Here is a 24,215-nt window from a genome sequence, read left to right on the forward strand (position 1 = left end):
AAATTGATTGTTGTGTGCATTTTTGATAATACAGCAATTTGTCTCCTCAGGCATAATGCTCTAATCCCCCCTTCATTTATCAGTGGGGAATCAGTAATTCAGCTCTTCTTCAGGCTGAAGTTTGGCACACAGAGGTGGTGCTCCACTGCGCAGTTGCAGATCCTGTGGCGAAGATCCCTCTCCCAGCAGTGTCTGCATACCAATTCCTCAGCATGCTTTGCGTAGCACTCGCTGCACTGCTGATTTTAGGAGTGTAAATGTTTGTCAACAACAGACAACAGGATTTTGTATCTTCTTGAGATTTTAAATGCCTTGTTTGCTCACACATTTTTACTTCTTATTCTGTGCTCTGGCGCTGTTTGCATCTTCTGGTTCAGATGAGCAGGAAGTGTTCATAGAATCATTAAAGTTGGAAGAGACCACTAAGATCACCCAGTCCAACCCCAACCATCCCCCCATACCCACTGACCACATTCCTCACTGCTACATCTCCATTTTTCTTGAACACCTCCAGGGATGGTGACTACACCACCTCCCTGGGCAGCCTCTGCCAGCACATCACCACTCTTTCTGAGAAGAAATTTTTCCTAATGCCCAACATGTTGCTTCAGTTTTCCAAGTATAGTGTCCTCCTGGTCTTAGTGTTCGCAATATGAAATGTTGCAATTCCCAGAGAGCTCTGCATGCTTGCAAAGTTTGGGATACCCCATGTAGCAACACCACTTATTAGCAAGGTGCAGAACTTCTGTGGTTGTTTGTCTCTCATTCTGTGGTTGTGCCATGTTTCCCCTGACTCACAGAGTGTTTGTGTCACCAACTGCATGTGTCCCAAATAAGATACCATCTGTCCTGGGAAAAACAGAATTGTTTCAGCAGCAGAAGTGCAGAGTGAAACAATATGTAAGTCTCCACATCCTTCCCGCTTTTCTGGTGGTTTTTCACAGATCCTTTGCCATGCTGAACTCAGTGGTGTTGCTGATAGTCAAGATATTTCTGTAGAAATGCCAAACATACAGCAAAGCAGAAAAGCATGCAGTCTGAGCAGGGTGTATGCAGTGATGACTTCTGAACACCATCACATGCCCTCACAAACCATAAAGCTCATGGACAGTAATTCCTTCTTGGCATGCAGCAGGGTAGGGCTTTTCCACTGCTCGCAGCTTACTGAGAAAGCCACAGCACATCTGTTCAGTGGCATTCTTTGCATAGCCTGCCTGGATAAGCTGTCGCTCTTGATTTTTATAGCATTTCACAACAGGGTGTTAGCCTAGAATGGAGAACCTCTCCAGACTAACACCTGCAGAGATCCTCGACTCATAAACACTTGTTGTGTAGGGCTGAAAACATGTCTTAAGTCAACAGGGGATCTGTATTCTCTGCTAAAACAAAGTACACTGATACATCTGCCCTCCATCAACTGTTGTCTTCTGTTTTGCATTTATGCTGTTTCTATATCAATGCTTTTATCCTTTCCTCAATGCTGCCATTCAGGTTCAAGCGATGCTCCATAGAACATCTCTTCAAAACCTATTTCTGGTTATCCTTTTGAGGAGGTGGCTTCCTGTTCTGTTTCTCTGAATTTTAGACTGCTTTGCTGGCTGGAGATAGGAGATAGAGTATGTACACAAAGGCTCTCGTTAGCCTGGGGATGCTAATTTCCTTAAGCCTCATTGATAGTCAACCAGGGAACGATCCTGAGCATTTAAATTTAGTGTGCTCCTCTGAGTCTCCCTTGAGATGTTTCTGTCTCTCTCCATTGACTCTACAGATGACTGTGTTGATAAATATTTGTCTTTATGAATATTTCCTTGTTTGTTTGATCTTTAACAACAAGCATTTTTCCTTTTTCTTTTGCTTCATACTGCGCATTTTCTCTGTTGAGTAGAACTCACCAGATTGGGGGAATGGGATGTTTTGCTTGTATTATTAGATCTTGACTTGGTTGCATTTTTAACTTATCATGAGTTTCAGTTAATAACTATCTCATCAGTGTCTAGTCCAAAGGGACAAACTTATGGATTACTTTCATTGGACACTGCTATCTTGACTTCAATAACATTTTCCTACAGCAGCCAGGGACACGGCTAGATGATGTTTCCTTCAAACAAAGCCCACAGCCCTACTGCCACCCTATTGCACTGGTCACGTTGGAATATAAACAGCAAGTGTTTAAAAAGCTTTGAAAATAAGTCTTTGTTTTTATATTTCCTTTGGCTGAAATTAGCCAAACAAATAAAGCCATGCCTTTCATATCTCTTTTACAGTCCTGAATGAATACGTTGGTTGATGAATAACATTTGGGAGTGCTATCATTCCCAGAATGTACTAGTTAAAAAGCTGTTTCTTTAATTCTCTTGCAGTAAACTACTTTATAAAGAATGGTACAGAAGATGTGTTACTGTGTGGAAATAGCACTGATGCTGGGTAAGTGATTTAAAAATATCTTCACTTCTGTTCTTTATGTTGTTGTTGTTACATTTCTTTCAGTTCTGTCCACTTTTCACCAGCATGATATTTCAAGTTCTTTGTGTCAGTAGTTACAGGAGAGAGGATAATGACAATATTGCGCATAGTAATACAATTTTCTGAACTGCAGGGAGGAGAAGTTTGTGTGTGTCACTTATTTAGGTCTAAAATCATTAGTTCTTTTTCAATGTATTTAAACTCCTCCATTAAAAAAAAAAAAAGTGAAAATTAAGTAACATTGGCTGAATGGGGAGTGTTTCAAAGGGTATGAATGAGAAATGAATGGGAAAAGAAAACCTAGAGGGATCTTGTGATGATGAATTCCTAGCTTTTGGCAGAGGATGATAAACAAATCCAAAAACGCTAGTTCCAAAAATAGAATGCTTTGGAGGTGGGAAGGTACTCAGCTTTAATGTGTGATCTACACTCGTATGTGATATGTTTACAGTCTGCATGTGTTTCATTTTCTTATAGTCTGTGCAGCAAGGAGATCAGTTCCCATGGTATACTAATTTATTCTGCACTAAGGACTTTGTCCATACCCCTACTACCTGTGAATGCTGACTTTTCCTTTTGCGTCCCATCCTCAGGGTCTAAGCACTTTGGGTGTGTTATTTTATGTGAAAGGTTCTTGTGACCTTGACAGGAATGGAAAAGGAAATTATAAGCCATGCAAAGACTGTAGGATGTTCAGAGTTGTGGGTCAAAGAATAGAGACCTTAGCATGGTGAGATGGATGAGCTTTTGATCTGAATATGATAGATATTTGATATTTGAACCAAGGAGGTGGATGATCAAGTGAGGGTAGAATAGGAGAATAGGAGAGAGGATCTACTTTTGGAGGAGGATGTTCTGAGTTGGTAGAACTAAATGTTCTACTGACAAAAATTAGGATTTAAATTATAAAGAACTTGATGTAAAAAGAGGTATACGTGTATAGACAGACAGTAGGGAACCTGCTTTGGCAGTGGGGTTGGACTCGATGATCTCTGGAGGTCCCTTCCAACCCCTACAATTCTGTGATTCTGTGGAAAGATGTAATGTAAACTTGCTTGTAGTCAGGAGGGTGAAAAAAGCCATGAGGTCCTGAATAGAGACTGCTTTCTGCTGCCACTGTTACACCTGTATTTATGAAAAACAAAGGTTAAGATGAAGTGTCAGCCTTCCTTCTGCATTCTTGTGTGTCTGATCTGCATTGGCAGTATAACTTAGGCTGTAAACTCCTTGGGCAGAGCGCCATGCTTTCCTCTTTGTTCCAAGGAAGGTACCATGTCAGCATTCATTAATTAAGCGTTTTTTTGATTGTAATACACTGCGTGTATCCAGGCTCAGGTTGGCTTCAAGACTTTTGGGATAGTTCCCAGGAATCCCATAATTTGGCAGTCTATCTGCACTGGTGGATTGGCTTAGGACTGCCTTTCCTAGGCAATAGGTAGTACCACTGAGCAAGGAATATTCAGCACAGCAGCAACATTTTGCACATCATGAAATATTACACATTATTCTCACTGTTGACTTGATCTGTGGCTGTGACAGCTTGCTAAGCTCTTGAATAGTTTTGAAAGGTTTGATTAGATTATAGGTAGTTTGTGAGGAGTAGGTTGGGGCCTACAGCTCTAGAATAGTCCAAATGGTGGGAAGTTAAACACAGATCCAATACCTGTGGAATAGCTTTATATTAGTAGGCTGTATGGATTTGGGGTTTGCATTCTAGAAAGGTATATTAGCAAAATCAGCTACTTTAGAGAGTCAGTAAATTGCACTGTGTCAGCAAAAAAATCATGATTGGAGCCAGCTCCCATGGAGGCGCTGTGACCACAAGAGACATGGCCTGAAACTGCCAGAGGAGAACTTCTAGCTCCTGCGTAATGAGAAGAGGAAAGTGTCACCCTTAGAGTCCTAGTGCTTTTTTCTTTGAATATATCAAAGCAATTGGTATTTGTGCTGTTAATGAGAAACCCACTCTCCCTTTGTGCATCAGCTTTCTTCATCCCTTGTTCTTTCCGTGAAGTATTTAGTACCACTGGGTATGGTTTGATTTTAAATGCTTTATAGTGGGAATATATACTCCTACTGTTTTTCTGTTCAGAACAGTAAATGTTGTCTCACCTTCAATACCTTACACAGATTTCCCATCAGTCATCCACTTCTATTATTTAAAGACATAGGGATAATTAGGCATGATCCTAATGCCTCAGGGGACTTGCGAAGTCATGTATTCTTATCTGTTAGGTAACAAGACTGTTATTTAAAGGCTGACAAGGTAACAAAGCAGGACTTTCTCTTTATCCATCAGTGGTTAAAGCCAAGAGCAGTGAAGTGAGCTCAGTAGCAAAAGATCAGGGGAGGTAAGTGAAGAGTAAATGGATGCATCAGATCATAGTCCTCCCATCTATTAGCAATGAAATTAATGGGGGAAGGACAGTTGGCAAGGCCGTGTTTGAATGTTCATAGCATTTTTGGAGCTTGCTTCTGCCCCTGCTCTGAAAGAGCTTGAAATTATTAGCCTCTGGGTTATGCTGAGGATCCAGAGGAAATGCTGGGAATGGTGGTATCATGTGTGCACTCCTGGAGGGATTTGTTGTTACAGTGAGGGATATCTGTGTTGTGGCTGGGATATTAAATCTCACGGTAATTGACAAAACCATTTTAGTGCATTTTTAAAAGCATGTTAATGACACTTTGAGGTTTGGCTGCTTGCTGTTATTGTAGAATAGTGAAAAAAAGAATAAAATCTAAATTTGGCAATTATTTGGCAGTGAGACTCAGATGGTCTGATGTAAGAGTGTTTAGTGATGGCGACTGCAACCTGAGCTGTACCAGCAGGCCAAAATCAGCAGGGAAATGATCATCAGTGGATGCTGTATCACAGACAACCTAATTATCTCAAAGGTGGGGGCTTTATTACATTACTAGGAGGGACTGTTTTCTGAACAAGTACCCAAACTGCCAATAAAACAGGAGGTAATGGATCTAGCTAATATTGATTCTGGTTCAGAAGGGATTTGAATAGATGGATGTCACTCAGCAGCAGCAAACATGTCTCCAGTACATTACCTGGCAGATGGAAGAAAAAGCGTTTGTTTATTGTTTTACATACACTCAAGCAACTTTGAGGAGTTGCATTAAAAATGACATTGCAGAGATATGGTAGGAGTGTGGGGGAGAAGACATGTTTCTTGTTGGGACAAGGAACAATCTGTCTGTGGGTGAGGGATTTCCCATGTGATGCCTCAGAAACTTGATTCAGGAAGCCTGAAAATTGATTTTTCTTCATTGAATCAAGTGGAAAATTTGTGGTGTTTTTGTTTTGTTTATCCAGCTGCTTTTTCTTTTTTTTTTCTCAAGATGCACTGCTAGAATATACTGTGTACTTAAGAGAAATGGAGGATCCAGTGGAAACAAGAATTAATGGCTGGAGTCGAGAGGAAATGATTGTGATCAAAGATGTTCTTTGGCTCAAAGAGAACACTACTGACGCGTACTTGGTGTTTAACAACAAGCACATTCAGAGCGCTGCGTTAATGGAAAAATCCTCTGTTCTGAGATGTGTGTCACAGATTGGTCAGACATAGGAAGCAGTGCTGGCAGCAAGGCTCTTTTAATAATAATAATAAAAAAGAAAGTGTAGGGTACTTGCAGAATTATTTATGTTTCTCGATGTATTTTGGGTCAGATTTCGTTGTTCTTTTAGATGTGGGTGCACTGGGATTTATTCATGTTAGTTCTCTGCAATTTCAGCTTCTTTGATTTGATTTGGTAAAAGTAAATGGAGAAAGCTCTACCACTCTGATTTTCAAAGGGATTGCAAATTCCTCTATAAATCTGCCTTTCAGTTTAATTCCCAGACTAGTATCTCGTCTATCTTTGAAACCTTGTTCTAAGCCCTGAGGAGGTCCAGTAAAGATCTGGTACAGCGATCAAACACTTGGAAGATTTCTGCTAGGATCAGAATGTGAAAGCTGCTCTAACCTTCATGAAATCTGTTACCAGTAAGTGGACTCTGATTTGCAAGGACTGCAGGTGACTGAGTTGCCTCAGTGGAGCAACAGACACCACACATGGCCGGTGCAAGCATCCCACACCTTTAGGAGGCACCAAACTAATCTTTTAAAAGTGAGGTCAAATGTGCCACATATCCATTAATGAGATGATGCCAATGGCAAAATAGCTTTAGAGTATGCTCAAGGACCCATTTGGCATGCTTTGTGCCTGGCTCCAGGTGATGGCACGTGATCAATGCTGAGCAAAATGGCCAAGAAGACTCTTGAGAGTGTTGCTGGCTTGAGGAAATGCAGTCCTGATTGCATGTTCAGCCCCAGTGTTGGCATTCTGCTTGAGTTGATGCTCAACTGCATCTCTGCTAGGCATCTCCTGCTGTGATCACCAGACCAGATCTCCCAGGGATAAGCTGCAGGGAGCTTTATGTGGCATGGTGCACCATCCTGCATTGTGCCACCCGTGCAATTACAGCATGTTCCTTCTCAGTGACTATTAACCATTCATTTTAATGAGATATTCAGTACCTCGGAGCCCTGTGCTTCCCCACAGGACAAGGACTTATGGGGTGCCTCAGCTTGGGATTATCAGTCCATGAAAAAGGAACATACATTTCAGCTCCAAAGCAGTTCCACTTTTGTGCTGTTGTAATTTCACAGAGACATTTCTCCAGCTTAGACTGCTGTTCTGTCACCTACAGGTTTGGACGAGCAATAGGAACAGTGAGGAGATTTGTCTATTAGGAGAATGAGAAATGGGCAGTATGCAGTATGCAAAGTCAGCAAGCAGAAAAAGAGAAACTTATCTTTGTTCTTTTCACTTCTTTTTTTTTTCCACTTGCAACTACAATATGCAGCTGTTAGTTTTTGGGTTTTTTTTTCAGAACAGTGTGCGTGTTTTAAGCCAATTGTGTCCCCTCAAGGTCAGACTGCTTTTTTGTTGTTGTTGTTGTTCCCTTTCACATGATATGTCCTGTATATTCAGCTCATGGGCAGGAACAGTCTGCGAGATCATGCTGACAAAGAAAGCACATTTGCATCATGTCTGTACCGATATTACCAAAAAGAGTAGTAAACAGGAAGGAAAAGCAGCCAGTACAGCTACTTCAGGATGTAACAAGAAAGCACCTTTGGCAACCGCATCCTAGTAACTGTTGCTATAGAAACTTTAGCTACCTTTATCCTCTCTATGACCTTGATTTTTCTTAACAGGATGCATTAAAATAATGTACAGAGTCGGGCAAAATTCTACGTGGTTTGGTAAGTTTTGCTGTCACTGAGCTGACTGCATGTTAGGGATGTAGGCAGCACCACGTAGCGTAATTCTCAAAGTTTTTAGGCAAGTCCTAAATGTTTCTAAAGAGTCACTGGAATAAAACTTTGTTTCCTTTTGTGTTGTGGCATTTTACTAAGGTAATTAATGCCAACGCATAAAGTTGTATTAGATGCCTGTTTTCACATTCAGCATGAATACTGCAATACTGTTATGGTAGGTTCTCCACGCCAGCATGCTGTCAGCATCCCCATTACAGCATGTACAGTGGTGCAGTGCTTTGATCTCTCTGAGCTGTAATAACATTCCTTTGCCTTTATGCATCCTCCATGGGGTGATTTAAAGCCCCTTGCAGAGGCTTATCACAACCCTGAAGGGTGGAGAAGAAATACACACCATACCAAGGAGCACTGCTGCTATCTGATGCTTCCTTTACTTCCCCCAGCTCTACCTTGTCTTGCACAAACCAGTGCTGCAGCATTTGCTGCAATGCTCAGCATTGGAGCCTGGAACAGCATACATGTCTGCCAGAATAACACGTCCAACAGCCTGATCTTCCATAGCTCTCAGTCCCCCAGTACAAGCAAATGTACCCAGCAACACAACCCCAGCTGTGCTGGAAATTGAGGAACTGCAGCAGAGAATAGTGCACCCAGTTGGTTCTTTTCTTCTGTTGCTGGCAATGAGGTCTGCTGCAGCTCACAGTTGCCTGAATTTAAGTAAACCTGTGTTATTATTATTGTTATTACTATAATTATTTGCTGTCTTAAGGTCCCAGGTTCAGGCTGTGTTTTATTGGCTGCTGAAAAAATGCAGTGAGAAAATCTCCCTTGCCACAGAGGGTTTGCATTTCAGAGTCACAAACCATGAATGGGTTGGGATGAAGATGATGCTCACACAGTGCCTTCACTGTATGTACCCCTGGGCAGAGACAAGAATGGGGAAGGTGGCAACAAATAGCTGTCTGTAGGTGACCTCTGCATAAGGAACTTTGTCAGGTAGGGTGCAGTCTGGCAGTGTGTGTTTGGTTTGCTGCATGAATGGATCCATCCCAATGAATGAGCTTTGGTGTGTGCCTGTTGGGACCAGTGTCCTTGTAATGCTCATCCAGTTCAGTCTGATTGGGTATAGCTGGCTGAAAAGGCTGGAGATTTTGCTGCACTGAAGAAAGGATAAAGTTCCCAAATGTGATTTCTTCCACTGCTGCCAAGGTGAGAATATTTTATGAAGAATGAAATGCATTGTTTAGACTGCCAAAGCTAATAGCCTAATTACACCTCAGTTTAGTAAGCAGTATTAATGAACTTATTACAAACCTTCTGGTTGTGCAGTGCATTTTCCATGACTTTAACTAGATTCTGATGTGGATCATGTAGACTTTTCCATTTACTCTTTATTGGTTACAGTGATGTCAGAATTAGGATGTATATATTATACTTGAGTATAAGAAATAGCAGTAAGCAAGAATGTCACCTGAGGGATGCTGCAGGAAACATAGGGAATAATTATATGTATTATACAGCCTTAAGGGCAAAATTAACAGTCCCCCACTCCTAGGGACCAGTTGTGAATCTGGAAGATCGTATTGCTGGTTAGACAGCAGTAGTAGGAATTAAATCCAAATCCTCTCAATTCTTAAGGATAGGTATTATTGCCTCTTAGTCAAAGCTTTAATAAGCTCATCAACCACATGAGAGAAGACCAACTGTGGGCTACCATCTTCATAAAGCAGTCATTTGTCATTGTGTTTTTGGTGATGAATTATTACCCTCCATTTTGATTGATGGGTTGGGCAGAAGATCCAGTGTCTGACCACTGGCTTGGTTGAGAATAAATGATAGTTTGCTTTCCCTGTCGTAACATAAAGTCTAAAAAAACCCATCTTGGAACAGTGTGAATACTGTCTTTGGTTGAAACCCCATCATGATGACCAGGCACTCTGCTGGTATTAGACGTGTCCAAGATATCAGCTGTAAACCTTTCAGCTTGTTTTCTGCATTCTTAGGCTTAAGTTGTGACTGAAGCAGGGCCACTTAGGAGCCATTAACATCATACATTCCTTGTTTATTTGTTTATTTTTATGGCTTTATTTATTCCATTTTGATGCGTGTCTGTGGAAGGCACACTGTTGCTTCTTTTGTAAGCAATTAAGTGTGGCAGACCATAGTGAGCTTTTGCAACCTACTCCAGATAAAGGGGCAGACCTGACTGTGCTGCTGATGTGCGTGACTTGAGCAGTGGTTTGTTGCTAACTCCTGGCAACACATGGACAACACTCCCCGTATCTGCAGGGTCTGAATGTTACAACCCAGCACGTGGTTGTTTTACAAATCTTTTATTGCACAACCTTATTGGCCACTGCAGTCTGAATCAGCAGGTTCCTTGGCTTGCTGAGATTAAACTCTTGAGCCAGAACATTTTGTAATTATGCCCCTCAGCTACAACTATCTGGCATTCCCAATCTGTGTTATTTAAAACAAAGCTGTTTCTTTTATTCTTTAATTTCCTGTGCTACTGCCAGCTTACAGTGGTGATTACAGCCTGATGGATGGGTAGGTAGACTGATGCTTTTAACTTTTCCAAATCAATGACACTAATTTTTACTGTGATTAATTGAACAGTATCCTAGGAGGCTCCTGTGCAGGATGTTGTATTTATGTATTTTGTTGTTGCTGCCCATCCTTGTGAATCAGAGGAGAGTGCAATCCTCTGTAATGCTTCCCTGAGGTAAAAGAAGCTAAAGAGCTTGAAAAAAAAAAAAATCTGGAGGGGACGACTATTATACAGCTAAGACACTTCAGCAAAATCTTGAGACTCCTTACAAAAATCCTCAGAGGAAATGGTGTCAGTTGCAGAATAATACTCTCATGTGAAAGCCTTCCACCTAAGGTTCTGTTGAGTATTTTTCTGGGAAGCAGCATTTCCTTTCCCTCTCAGAGTTTTTCAGAGCACCCACAACCCACAGGCTATCACTTCTGTAGGCTACAAAAGAGGATGAGGAAGTGTAAGGAGCTGATATATAAGAGATTTTTGTCTCGAGCATCTAGCCTCTGTTAAGAGGGATGTGAGCTAATGTTAATAGCATTCTTTGAGCTAGAGTTCAGGTTTTCTGAGCTGAAGGTAGCTCATCGTACACCTGTGTATATTATATAGGTTTCTCTGAAAGCAGTGCCTCCTATTTATGTCCACAGAAATGACAACAGATACAAAGAGCACAATAAAGCTGTTTGATAGAAAAAAATGCTGAGCTACAAAATGCTATTTTTCAACATAGTCACTGCCATTCACTATGTATTTTCAGCAGATGAACTGCATGTCATGCTCATAAAAATGTGCACCAATGGAGGTGATACTGTTTCACAGCTGCTATGATGACATAGTTGCTAGGAAAATGTTGCTCATACAGTCCATCTTTCATTAGCCTGGACTGATGGAAACCAGAAGCAAATGCACCAAATGGCACCAAAATGCACAAAATGGCACCAAAACCAGATTATATGGTGAGTGTAGCAGGACAAGTTCAGCCAAGGTTAGCAATATGCTCCACGGTCTTCAAACTGGCCTGGGGCCTGGTGTTATCATGTTGCCAGAGAAAGATTGTCTTCTTCTCTGGCCTGACTTTGGAAGTTTGAGCCTTCGGCTTAGTCAACAATCATCATGGTCAGAGTTGATGGTCAAGTTCCAGGAAAGCCAGTAGGATCTCCCCTTTTCCATCCCAAAACACAGTGCACATCGCTTTACCCCAAGGGCTGCATCTTGAACTTTACCTTCAATGGAAATTCATGTTGCCACTCCATGAACTGCCATTTTGACTCTGTCTCATATTATGTCACCAGTAACGATTGCTATCCAGCAAACCATCACCTTCAGCCTCATATTGACTCATCAGGTCCTAACAAACTTGCTTATGGTGTTCTTTCTGTTCTTGTGTTAGCATTCAAGGGACCCACTTACTGCAAACTTTGCAATATTCCAATGTTGCCATCATCGTTTCCAACTCATTGAGGCCAATATTCAGCTTGATATACATTCCCTGGTCATAATCCATTGTGCTGATTGAGATGCTCTTAATTTCCTGGTGTGATAACTGTGCTTCACTGTCTGGAATGTGGTCAGTGTTGCCACTGCTGAGATGCACCACCCAGGAATACTGTTGGGAAGGTTCAACTTCTACTGACAATACCAGTATCTACCTCTGATGTCGTGGGCCATCATCATAAAATAGAAGGCATTACTGTCAGAGAAGCCCTTGTATTAGAGTACTATGTACACCCACTATGAAACCACACTCATCTTTTTGCTCTAGCAATCTATTGCTTCGTGGAAATTACTTTTGAGATACATAAAAGTAGAACAAAACATGGAAAGACGGTAACAGTGTTATAAAAACGTTATATAAAAATTAGTCTGAGGAGATGTTGCTCACTTTCATAGTCAGAAGAATTGCATATCCATTTCTTAGGTTTTTCAAGCAATTTCAACAAATAGCCTTCTTCTTCAAAATGAAGTTTTCCCAATCAGAAACATTGGCAGTAAACCTGACAGTGGCTTTCCAACCTCTGATCTCATGGTGATGAGAGCTTTGCATGCCATGGATAAACATGTAATACTCTCAGTATTCCCTTCTTTTTAGGCACAGGTCTCTCATCAGAAATGGGAAAGTCTGAGGAAATAAACCAGAAATTCTCTCAGGAAATTAATGACAACATTTCTATTTTGCTTAAGATGTGACCAAATTATCCTCACTTAAAATTAATTTCCAGCCTGCTGCCCAACCTATGCTTAGGTTCACCATTAAAGAAATCACCTATTGAGTTTCTCTGAGCTGCACTCCAATGTTTCGGCTATTAGTAGTAATATTAAAATAAGAGCAGTGAGAGCAGATCACTGGATCTTCTTGATATCAGCTTTTCATGCAGGACTAAGGAAAGAGACACTCAAGGTCAGGCTGGATGGGTCTCTGACATCTGATGGAGCTGTAGGTGCCCTTGTTCATTGCAGGGAGTTGGACCAGATGGCCTTTAAGGATCCCTTCCAACTCAAACAATTCTGTGATTCCATGAAAGTTTGTCCACCTCTGTAAATAATAACTCAGTTTCCAGGCAAGCAGAGCGTGTCAATGAATTTATTTTCATTGCAAAGGGAAAGAGCCTTAACAAGAATTTTCATGTCCTGCCTGGGCATGATGTTTTAGTGCATGCAAGCAGAAAGGGTTTTCTTCTCTGGAACCCAGAGCATCTATTTCTCAGAGCTCTTGAACGGTGTCAGCAGCATGTCACAGGCACTGTAGGCCGTCTGCAGCAGCAGATCTGAGGCAGAAATCTCATGTCTCTGTGGCAAAGTGACAGCAGATGCTGCCTCTGGGAGGGAGGAGATTTAGTGAAAATGTTGCCTGAATAAAGGACATGGTTATACAAGAGGAATTCAGCGTGCCTTTGCATATTTTAGGGGAGGGGGGGAAGCCCAAATTTCTGCATTTTCTTCTTTTCTAAGAAATGTTACTTCATTGAATTTTTATTCAAATGTGGCTCTGATCAGGGAACAATAGGAAGTAGGAAAACTCTAGAAGGAAGCATTTCTAGGCAGAGAAATTGAGATGCATTTTCCTTCTTCTTTCTTTGTGAGATACAGTTAGCATTGTCTAAATTCTCAGCTGATAAAAACTAAGTTGGCTCTACCTGAGACGACAGAATCACTTCATACTTTAACTTGTATTACACTTAATTTACTAAGCATCAACTGTTCATTGCTTTTTTGAAGATCACTGCAAATATGGCTTTGCAGACATTTTGCAGTGCCTCTACACTCCTTTTTCAGTGTTCAAAGCAGACTTATTTGAAAATTTATGCTTGACTAATGATATTAAATTAAGCTTCTTAAAATGTTCTTGAATGTGTTATGTCGGTGGCTGACACCACAGATTTGTATAACTTCAGAACCTCTAGCAGTGTATCCTCAGCTCAACATGCAGTGCTGGATTCTTACCATGTACTGCAGAGATTTGGCTTGTATCAGTATAAAACTTACATATATGTAAATTTATCCTTGATCTTCCTGTTGATGCACAGCCTGCTTTCTAATGAATCATTTTGTCTATATGTGTCATTTGAAAATGACTTTTCATTATTTACATTATTGCTTTGCCTTGTGCTGTGTGGCAGTATTAGGAAGTTTGCGAAGTCGCTTCTGGTGTGAGGGTGTGTGGGGTCTTCTGACTAAATGTTTCTTGCCATACTGCTGGAAAGGGAGGCTCAGTGATCTGGGATCTCTGCCACCTTGTGCTATTTAATTTGATGAGGTGCAGTTTGGTACTTAGTACCACTGCTGGACCTAAAGCAGAGAGCGTTCTTATTCAGTTCTGGCATCAGGGGCTAGAAAATTACTTATAGAGTCTTAAAGTTTAATGAGAGCCACTGTAAGTCATGGTATCTGCTTGCCATTTAATACGTGGATCTGCAATATTTTCCTCGTCAAAACAACAAAAAAAAAAGTCATGACCCCATACTAAACCAATGTTGGAACAAAAGGTTGGGTTTCTTAGGCTGAAGATTTAGTCCTTGCAGGGGGTGAGTGTGAGGTCAGGTAATCAATCAGGAAGGAGCTCAGATGGCAGATGCTGACGATGTGCAGCCAGTGTCAGACAACAAAACCAGAAAAGGAGTTTCACCATCACAGTGTTACCCAGAACTGTAACAGGAGACACCAAGTTTATGATTTTTAATTAGGATTAAGTGGTAGGAGAAATTACATTGAGTACCAAAGTCCTGCCTCATTTCTGTCTATTCCAAATAGCAGAGTGGCAGGTAATCATTCGCCATTTCAGCTCTAGCTGTGATTATCATTTCCCAGTTTGCCCTTTCAAAGGAAAAATAAGATTACAAAGATCCTTGGTACTGTGAAGTTAGCATATATCGTTGTGTTTTCACTCAGTAGAATTTACCTTGGAGCATCTGTGCATTTAAGCAAGAACATTCAATATTGTCCCTTGAAATCTATTTTTCCATACTGAAGCCAACTATGTGACATTTCATGTATTGTCTCTCCTGTTTTGCAGCACCTGCCCTGAGGGATACATATGTCTGAAGGCCGGGGAAAATCCTGACCATGGTTACACAAGCTTTGATACTTTTGGCTGGGCCTTTCTCTCTCTGTTCCGTCTTATGACTCAAGATTATTGGGAACGCCTCTACCAACAGGTATGAGTGTGTTCTATTACTTTTTTAAATAGAAAATAAACACAACATTTTGTTATAGTTATATATCTAATAATTTAAGGCGAGAAAGAATTCCTAGTTATTAAGTAAACTGTTCCTGGTGTGTTCTGGACAAGGACCATCAATCATTACAATTAATTTCCTTACTTAGAAGCGTTGATCATATGAGAATGCATTAGACTGGCTGCTTGGGGGAGAGGGCAGAATTGGAGTTAAGAGCAGAACGCTTTGAATTTACCTGAATTTCAGAAAAAGTTCCCTGTTTAAAAAAAAGACACCACATCACTGCTTAATGATGTTTGTGGCTGATGTAGCACGGACCAGTCTTCTGAATCCAGTTCAACAACAAGCAAATAAGCAAACAGAAATGCACTGTGTACTTGGCGTATCTATTTTTTCAAGGCATAGCAATGAACACAAATTTATTAGACAGTGAAGCTACCTGGTACCTCTTGGCAAACCTTTCATGGCAAACACCTAAGATCCAGCTCAACCCACCATGCTAAACTCTCTTTATGCCTATGATTCTCGTGAAGAACTGGACAGTACAGTCAAAGCACCCAGGGTGCTTAACACAAGGCAGATCTCTAAACAATGCTTAAGTGAATTATACCCCAAAAGTACCTTTTTTCTCTCCATCAACTGCAAAAGGACCTTCATTGTTGATATCTGAACAGAAATAAGGTGAATCCCTCTTGGAATGTTGGAAAGTTCCTATGGAGCAGACAACAGTAGGCTAAGCTGTGTGAGCTATTGCAGGGTGTATATATATATATATATATACAAAAATGTATTTGTTCTCTAAGAAAACATTCAGAAATGCTTGGTAAAACATTCTCCTTTTGAAAATGAGTCCTAGTGCAAAGCACACAGTTTTTGACTACAGTATGAAAACTTACTGTTGAAAAGGTTATTTTGGTTAATGATGTCATCATTTGTCACAGAACTGATTCTGACTGGGAGTCACTGACCCTGGAGGCATTCAAGGAATGTTTAGACATTGTGCTGAGGGGCATGGTTTAGACAGAACTATTGGTGATAGGCAGCTGGTTGGACTGGATCTTGAAAGTCTTTTCCTTGGTGATTCTATGATTCTATGATGAACAAAAGCTGAATTAAATTATATTTTAAATCTATGTTTAGAAAAGAATCAAAGTATCTTTTTTTTTTTTTTTTCCTTTCAAAATACTGTCTTATTGATTTTACCTTTATACTTTTAGACTCTCAGATCTGCTGGGAAGATCTACATGCTCTTTTTTATGCTGGTCATCTTTCTGGGCTCGTTTTACTTGGTCAATCTGATTCTGGCTGTGGTGGCCATGGCATATGAAGAGCAGAACCAAGCCACCATTGCTGAAACAGAAGAAAAGGAAAGAAAGTTTCGGGAAGCCATGGAGATGTTAAAGAAAGAGCAGGAGGTAGGTAAACTGTATGATGTGACTGTCCTTGGGTAACTTTAAGATGGTACCTCAAGATTCAAATTCTCTTTAATTCAGAATAAGAGTCTGTTTGAAAGCAGCTTAATGTTTATTGTCCTGGTCAGAGTTACTTTCTGAAAGGAAAATGATGATTCTTCCTGCTCTGAGTGAGGCCATTTAGTGTTTACACATCCAGAGCTGTATTGGTGTAACAGCAACTATGTGTGCCAGCAGAGGAATTTACATTCGTTGACATACACAACGTATTCATGATGATACAACTACATCTGCATTCAAGAACTGAACATGTATTTTGGTAGCTCAGCCATAGCTCCAGCTGAACCTCCTTCCACCTCGTCTTCAGCCCACACTCATTTTCACAGTTTCGTTTACACTGCTGTGAATATCCAGTTGTCTGATAATGGAGACATATGACTTCGTAACTGAACAAGTGAACAGACGGATCTTGAGGTTAAACTTTGCATATTTTGTAAAGGACATAAATGGATTAATGCTGTGTTGCAGTTTCCAGAGAAACAGGGAGGCCAAAATGTGGCCGTAGCGACGTAGCCTTAATAACACCAATTAATTTGCCTGTGGTTTGTATGGGGTTGAAAGCCTTTATTAAACAGTTGAAGAGAACGTTTTAGGTGCTGTGATCAGGAAGACAATAAGAAAATTAGTCTGAAATAACATGCAGCAGTGTAGTTGAGAGAAATAAATCCTCAGTACACAATATAAACTAATATACATAATTTGCTTTTGAGTACGTGTGGCTTCAGGGCCTAATACAAAGCCCATTTAAATCCTTGGAAAGAAAATAGAAAATGTAATTCATTCTTTACAAAGTGCTAGTAGAGGCTTATGCATGGTTTATGTCCTTTTAAAGATCCATTTTGATGGTTTAAGTAATAGGTAAAAGCAATTTAGTCCGTATATGTACAGAGCAACTTTATGCCATAACCTTAGGGAGCAAACTGAACTCCAGCTTGTACCTGTTTTATGTAGATTTTCATGTCTTTTGACTCCAGCTGAGCTCTTCTTAATAACATTCAGCTTTGGTAGCCCCACTTATAATTAAACATATTTAAGCATTTCCTTTTGAAGTCTTTGATTTTAGTTAAACCTGTATGTACGTACACAGAAAAGGAACATTAAAGCCTGAAAGTCAGTATGTGTCAAAATGAAGGCTTCTCATACAAACCTAAATTGTTTCCATTTTTCTGTATGATTTACAGCATGGTCTTTTCTTTAACCAGCCAACTCATTTTTCCTGTGTCTAGTTCAGTACAGAGAGTTGACAATGTGTGACTCAAGTTCTTGAGTTTCTTGTCGTTTGCTCTGTAGCCTTAGGCCAGCTTAAGATTTCCAGATTTGGGCTTTCAAAGACTGCTTCAAAACCCAAATGACTAACATCCTCTGAGGTTTTTCAGTTCCTCCTGTCACCGCTCAGACTCTGCATGCTTCAAAACTACTCATTAATATTTGTGGTCCTCCTGGAGAATTATCTCTTTTTTGTGGAGAAGCAGCTGGAATACAGAGGATGGGATCCAATGTGTTCACTTGTTTGGGTTTTCTGAATGCCCAGAAGCTGTCACCTACAGCTTTGTACCTGCAAAATGAAGTTGCCCATAACTACATGTTAAGTTTGGTTATTCTGCCAATCAGCCCCCAACATGTCAAACTGAGCATGCTGAAGAAGATGCTCAGCAAAGTGATTTGAGTGGTTTGCTATGCCACGTAGCTTTTAGATGTCCTTTGCTCCAGTCAGAACTACTCAGTTTTAATTTTGCTCTTCAGGTCCTTATTTCAAGTTCTTGGTTTTGGCTTGTTCACCATACCACTAGATCTCACCTTAAGTTCTATCTTGTGCATAAATGAATGCCATGTCAGGGCTCATCTGGGCTATGCTATTCTCCCATCCTTCAGCCACCACCTGTCTTTGCAGGACATGTGTGCTCCGCATGTTCTTCCCTGCCCTGGGTGTTAGCAAAGGTTTGCAGTACAGGGGGGACAGGACACTCAGCTCAGCCACTGCAAGCCAATCAGGAAGAGCAGATAGGCAGGATGTGGGCACATCCTCCATGCCCTGAGAAACAACTTGGTCCAAATCCTCTTTCAACAACTGATGTAGAGCAGAAAATGATTTCAGCCCAAGCAATAGGTAAGAAATTGCTAGGAAACTGAAATTAGCTTCTTTTTCAGTAAGAGTACAGTGAGCTTAATAGCACAACCTACAATATTTTCTAGATCAATGCAGTATGATGGCAGTCTGAAGGGAAAACTGAAACTCTTTAGACCAGCTTTGACATTGCTCAGTGTAAAGAGAACATAGATATAACTGATAGACCTGGTTGGGGACCATCCGTCAATTTACACAACTGGTCTAACACATTCCTAAACCTGAATTTAACACCAGAAGACTTGCTGAATCTTTATGAAGAGAAAGAACTTCGGTGCAGCAATTACATCAATTGATTTAAAAAAAAAATATTCAACAAAATACAACAGCCTAGACTGATGTCTGCGCCCTCCTCCCTGCTCTAAGCAGCTTGCTCATGAAAGATATTTCCCATGGGAATTAAGTTTTGTTGTGCTCTCAGCTTGATAGAGCTACCGCTACTCCTTGAAATACATGATTGATTCTTTACACGACTGTTAAGTGCCTTCACTTTCCTTGGACTGATGCCTGTGGGAGGAAGGGAGTATTTTGCTGTGGAGAGCTGATTGCCTGTTTGATTCTAGTGGCTTGCAGACAATAGCACTGAGGATTTATCTGTTCCTCCTGTTCTGGGGAACCTGAAGAGGATTTTTATTTTTTTATATTTCACTCATTTTATATACTCCATCTGGGGCTTTGCGAATGGGCCTGTCTGCAGGTCACTGATGTGGCTCCTACTGGGACACTGCACCTCCAGACCTGACCTCACGCTTTGTGCAGAGCTGGCATCCTTGGGGATGGGGATCCAGTGAGCTGGTGTGGGCAGTGCCTTCCTCTCTGCTGGTATCGATTCTTCCTCCTGCTCATTTGCTTTCAAGGCTCTTGCTTTGTGTGCTCAGGCTTTTGCAGTTGGCTTTTGCTGGGTTCCTAGTGGTTGGTCTGTTATCAGGTGGCTCCTGCCGTGATCCCACCAGATAGCAAGCACAGCACTGAAGCACACGGCATAACAAAGTCCACCTTATCTCCAGTTAAGCCCATGGTTTTCTCCTTGAATCTCTCATCACAGCTGCCTGTGCTGCTGCTTGGGATAAGTGTTTACAAAGACGTGCCAGCTGAATTGCCTGCTGCTCCCAGCATCTCTCCATGACTGCAGAGAGAAGCACAGCCACCAGCTTGGCTCCTGTCATGCTCAGCTTCCTGGTTTAAGGGGCTGCAGTCATGGGGGATGTTGATCTTGTGGTGTCTTGACCCCAATCTTTTAGCCACCAATAGAAGTGCTACTCCAGAAGGAGTGTGTGCCCACAAGCTGGTTCTCTTGTGAAGTGTTAAGATTTATTGCTCCATAAATCAGATGATTTTATTAAGCCATTCCTATTTTCCATCACAGGATATGAATGGTAGACCTGCATGTGTGCATCCATACTAGGAACTTGGCTCATTTGCTTATTTTCCTCATGACTAAATAGTGAGGTTAGAAACGGGTTAAGAACAGTTCCAGCCACATGAGGTAGTTTTGTCATTAATGACCTCTTCAAAATTTTAATTGATTTCCTGTACAAACTTAAAATGTAGAACGAAAAATGTGTAATCATTTACGCTCACTGGGATCCAACAGTCAAATAATAATTTTTGCACCTTTGCATCTTCTCTTTTAGGCACTAGCTGCTAAAGGGATTGACTCAATGTCACTTAGCTCCCTGGAAATGTCACCTTTAGCATCCAAAAATGCCAAGGAAAGAAGAAACAGGCGAAAGAAAAAGAAATCTTTGGGGGCAGAAGAGTATGGGGAAGACCAGAGGAATTCCAAGAGTGAATACGATGACGGTCAGAGGAGAATGGTAAGCCATGGTCTGAAACATCACTTCTTTCTCACTGCACTTGCTGGGTAGGCCAAGCTCTGAATATGCAATTAAAGCTGAAACTTCCAGATGGAGAAGAGAGTCAATATTTAATGTGACGACTGACCTGGAGATACTGTGTGTTAGATCTGTGAAAGGAAACATGTTAGTACTTTCTTTTCAAAATGAATTTAAAATGCTCGCTAGGCATTCTTGTGAACCTGTGAACCTATTTTGTCTCTCTTTTTTTTTACTTTTTTTTTTTTTTTCTGCTTCAGGATCCCCTCACAGCCTGATTTATTTTCTTACTCTAATCCCATTCATCTGATTATATCTGTCCATTCCCTATTAGAGTCAAAATATTCTGAGGAAAAAAAACCTGCAAAGCTTAAAAAGAAAAGAGAGGAGCAGAAAAGGAGGAAATGTGCCTCTGAGGGCATTTTTAATGATATATAAAGATGATATTAACATTTTTCTATTCCTTTGCTAGTTGCCTCCAAGTCAAAACTTTGTGGCACTTGTTTCTTCTGTACATTGCAGGAACAAAAATAGAGCGAGACTGTTGTTAAATATGGTTTTATATAAACAATACTGACATGCATGAATATGAATCTGCACATGCTGTGTGTATCAAATGATGGTAAATAGCTTCAGATAATTTGTTTCTGCTTAACTAAGGGCAAAGTTAAAATCAGTGCTTTTTATTTTTGTTTGTTTGTTTTCTGAATAGCCATGTAATGGGCTAAGTCTTTTCCTATTTTGTTGTCAGTGAATTTAGGGGTACTTGGCAGCCATAAAAAGCTGATAGAAAACAAGTAAGTGATTTAAGTAAATGTGACCAATTGCAGACTCCCAAGCTTATCAGATTGATGCAGAGCTGTATTTCTGTAAATAACATACTTTTTAAAATCTTAACTGTTTTTGTTTTCGCCTCATTGGTTGAGTGAGTTGTGTTACAAATTATACCTTTGTGAAAGCCAGAGTTGCTGTCTAGCTTCATTCTGGATGGATTTCAAGATTTTACATACCAGAATGATCATGGTTTGGAGTCGTATATTGCAGTATGTTCCTTAAATTTATATTTCTTGTTTTCACTTTTTGCCCCTGGATGTCATGGGAAACATGGGAGACACATTTCAAAGCTTATAGTAAATCTTCTCTGCAAGGCAGTGTCTGGCATGGTTGGAGGGAGTAAGGCTGAGTCATCATTCAGATGCAATCTGAGCAGCTGGAAGTGTGTTGCCATCAGAAATCAGTCTCAATGACTGTGTCATGGAAACCCAGGCATGGATATTTTTTTTTTTTTTTACCAGTTAAAGTTTGGTAGCAATCCAAATGGGTTGTTTTTAGTTAGAAGGAGCCTGGTTTTTGTACGCTTCCGTGTACCAGTGTCACAAAATAGCATCATTACATAATCCAGTGGTGTGAGCTACAGCGGAAAAAAGAAATAATGCTCACTTGGCTTTGCTGGTTTGTGGAGATCTGACCTCTCTTCATATATACTTGGCTCATGAGAAAGTTCTGAAGAAGCTGAAAATTCTGTGCAGGCTGTAAAATCAAAAGTATGTTCTGCCTAAATGCTCTTACTCCATTAATTTCCTCTTCACAGTGTGAGGGAAGGGGACAGACTTGAACTCCTTATGCATTTTCTGAACATCCTTTTCACTCTGTCAGGGTTTACATGTGTTTAGTGCTTGGCTGCGTCTTACTGGTGCTCTGTCAGAGTTGCATTCTCACCAGCAGACATCGGAGTGGATCATCAAGGCTAACATTTAGGTGTAAAGGAGACTGCTGTGTAAAGAGGTTGCCTACCCCTCAAAGCAGCTATGTGTGTTGGGGTAATCATTCTACAAACCAATAAATCATATTCCTCTTCTTGCTCTTCTTTTTTTTTTTTTCTTTATCACCTTCTTCCGCCGTATTCTGCTTCTTCTTCTCCCCTCTTCTTCTCATTTCTTCCCACAGTTCATTTCCTGCCCTATTTCTTTATCTCTTGTTCTCCCACTGCAACGTTCCTTCCCCAGCTGTTACGAAGATGTGTGATAAATGCGGTGAACTGGAGCTGGATCCCCTTCCCTGCTCCTGTCTTCCACTCCTTGTGCTGCCTTCCCAGGTCCTTTGGCACTGACCATATGGGGAGGGAGTAGAAGCAAAGGAAGCATCACACTACCAGGCGAATGCCACCTTGACCCTTCCTAATTCAGTACATCTTTAACTACTGAGTGTTAGACAGATACTTAATGGCTAGGACTGATTTTTCAACCTCTTAACTTTGCAAAGGTTGAATACATGTAATTAAATCTCTCTCTGATTTAAAATGGAACTTATTATTCTCCCCAGACCTTCCTCGCTCCTCAAAACATGTTGCAAAATGTTGTTTCTCTTTCCCCTTTTTCCTTTCTGGGGGTTTCTAGACTCTCCTTGGCATTAGTTATGGTCCCAGTGCAAACTTGGTGAAGCGCAGAACCAGCCACGGAAGCATATTCAGTTTCCGACTCCGTGGTAGAGACACTGGCTCCGAAACAGATTTTGCCGATGATGAGATCAGCACCGCTGGGGAAAATGAAAGCCACCGGGGCTCTCTCTTAATTCCAAGATCTGGGAGACGTCCGAGCATTCAAAGTCAAGTGAGCCATAGTTCTCACCCTACTACTCCCAGCTACACCCAGACGGGCAAAAGGAACAGCTCAGTGGATTGCAATGGTGTGGTTTCCCTGATAGGAGGAGGCACCGGGGCACTCAACCCAGACCCTACTTCTCCTGCAGGGTTACTGCTCCCCCCAATTATTATGGAAAAACCTGGGACAGGCGATCTGGTGAGTACTTTATAACTTTTGTATGTGATTCATGCTCTCGTTTCCTTCTGAATGTTGTTGGAGTTTGCTGTAATTTATTTACACAGTATGCAATCTGCAGTGAGAAACTTCCCACCATTCTAGGCAGGGTGGGAATGCGACAGGCTAACTCACATAGTGACATGCATCTGGTGCCACATAAGTTCACAACTTCAGGTGAGACTTGTCCTTCAGAGCTGACTGGAAGAAACAGGAGTTGGACTCGATGGTCCTTGTGGGTCCCTTCCAATTCAGGATATTCTGTGATGCTGTGAAAGGACTAAATACTGGGATTCATACACCTTTTCTTGAAGGGATATTTTTCAAGTTGGTTCCTTTGCTACTTACATATCTGACATTGTATATTAGAGAAAAATAATGTTTTTAAAATGATTCTGTATTCAACCTCATCATCTTGAGACTGCGTTTTCTCCCTCTGTTTTTTATCTGTATGCATCTAACTTCAGCTCTTCTGTATAGCTGCTTGTGGAGGGCTGTTCTTACTGTCCACAAGTAGTTCCCAGAAATTTCTAGCATCCAGTTAGGACAGATGAGCAGACGATCAGAAGATTTCCAGAATCTTTGTTGCAAAGCACCATTGTTGCAAAATATTTCTTAAGGCTGGAAGTAAAACTATAAAGACTGATATGTTAAGATGTGAGAATGAATTCACTTGGAAAACCATAGGATGGTGTTTTGAAAATAGCTCCTTCACAGGTGGGGCAATAATGACCGGCTGTCATATGACTGATATGGTGGGAATTTCTCTCTTTTAATGTAGATCTCTACATTGGAGCTCATCTTAACAATCCTTAAAGCAATAGAAGTCTAGTCACTATGTGAACGTGGGCAGGATTTATTTCACCTTAGAGATCTGAAATGCATTGGAATAATCTCTGTCCCTAAAAGCGTCTCTGTTCTTTGAAAACAATAAGAGCCCAGGGTGAAAAACTTCATATCACAAAGGTCTTAAGTAAGGTGAGATGAAACCCACAGAGTAACCACATATCAAA

General features: G+C 40.9%; 1 protein-coding gene across 2 annotated transcripts in view; it reads left to right on the top strand.

The window, feature by feature from the left end:
- LOC125695836 (sodium channel protein type 5 subunit alpha-like) overlaps positions 1 to 24,215 on the top strand; it is a 204,531-nt gene that overhangs the window by 73,501 nt on the left and 106,815 nt on the right. Inside the window, exons 8-12 of one of the 2 annotated variants that reach the window (XM_048950819.1) lie at positions 2,361 to 2,424; positions 14,792 to 14,933; positions 16,172 to 16,369; positions 20,186 to 20,368; positions 22,783 to 23,184. In XM_048950819.1, the coding sequence (XP_048806776.1) occupies positions 2,361 to 2,424; positions 14,792 to 14,933; positions 16,172 to 16,369; positions 20,186 to 20,368; positions 22,783 to 23,184 (989 nt within the window). The remainder of the gene's footprint in view (positions 1 to 2,360; positions 2,425 to 14,791; positions 14,934 to 16,171; positions 16,370 to 20,185; positions 20,369 to 22,782; positions 23,185 to 24,215) is intronic. The other variant, XM_048950818.1, reaches the window with a different exon arrangement.

This window comes from Lagopus muta, chromosome 7, assembly GCF_023343835.1.
Source record: "Lagopus muta isolate bLagMut1 chromosome 7, bLagMut1 primary, whole genome shotgun sequence".
In the NCBI taxonomy this organism is placed as follows: Eukaryota; Metazoa; Chordata; class Aves; order Galliformes; family Phasianidae; genus Lagopus; species Lagopus muta.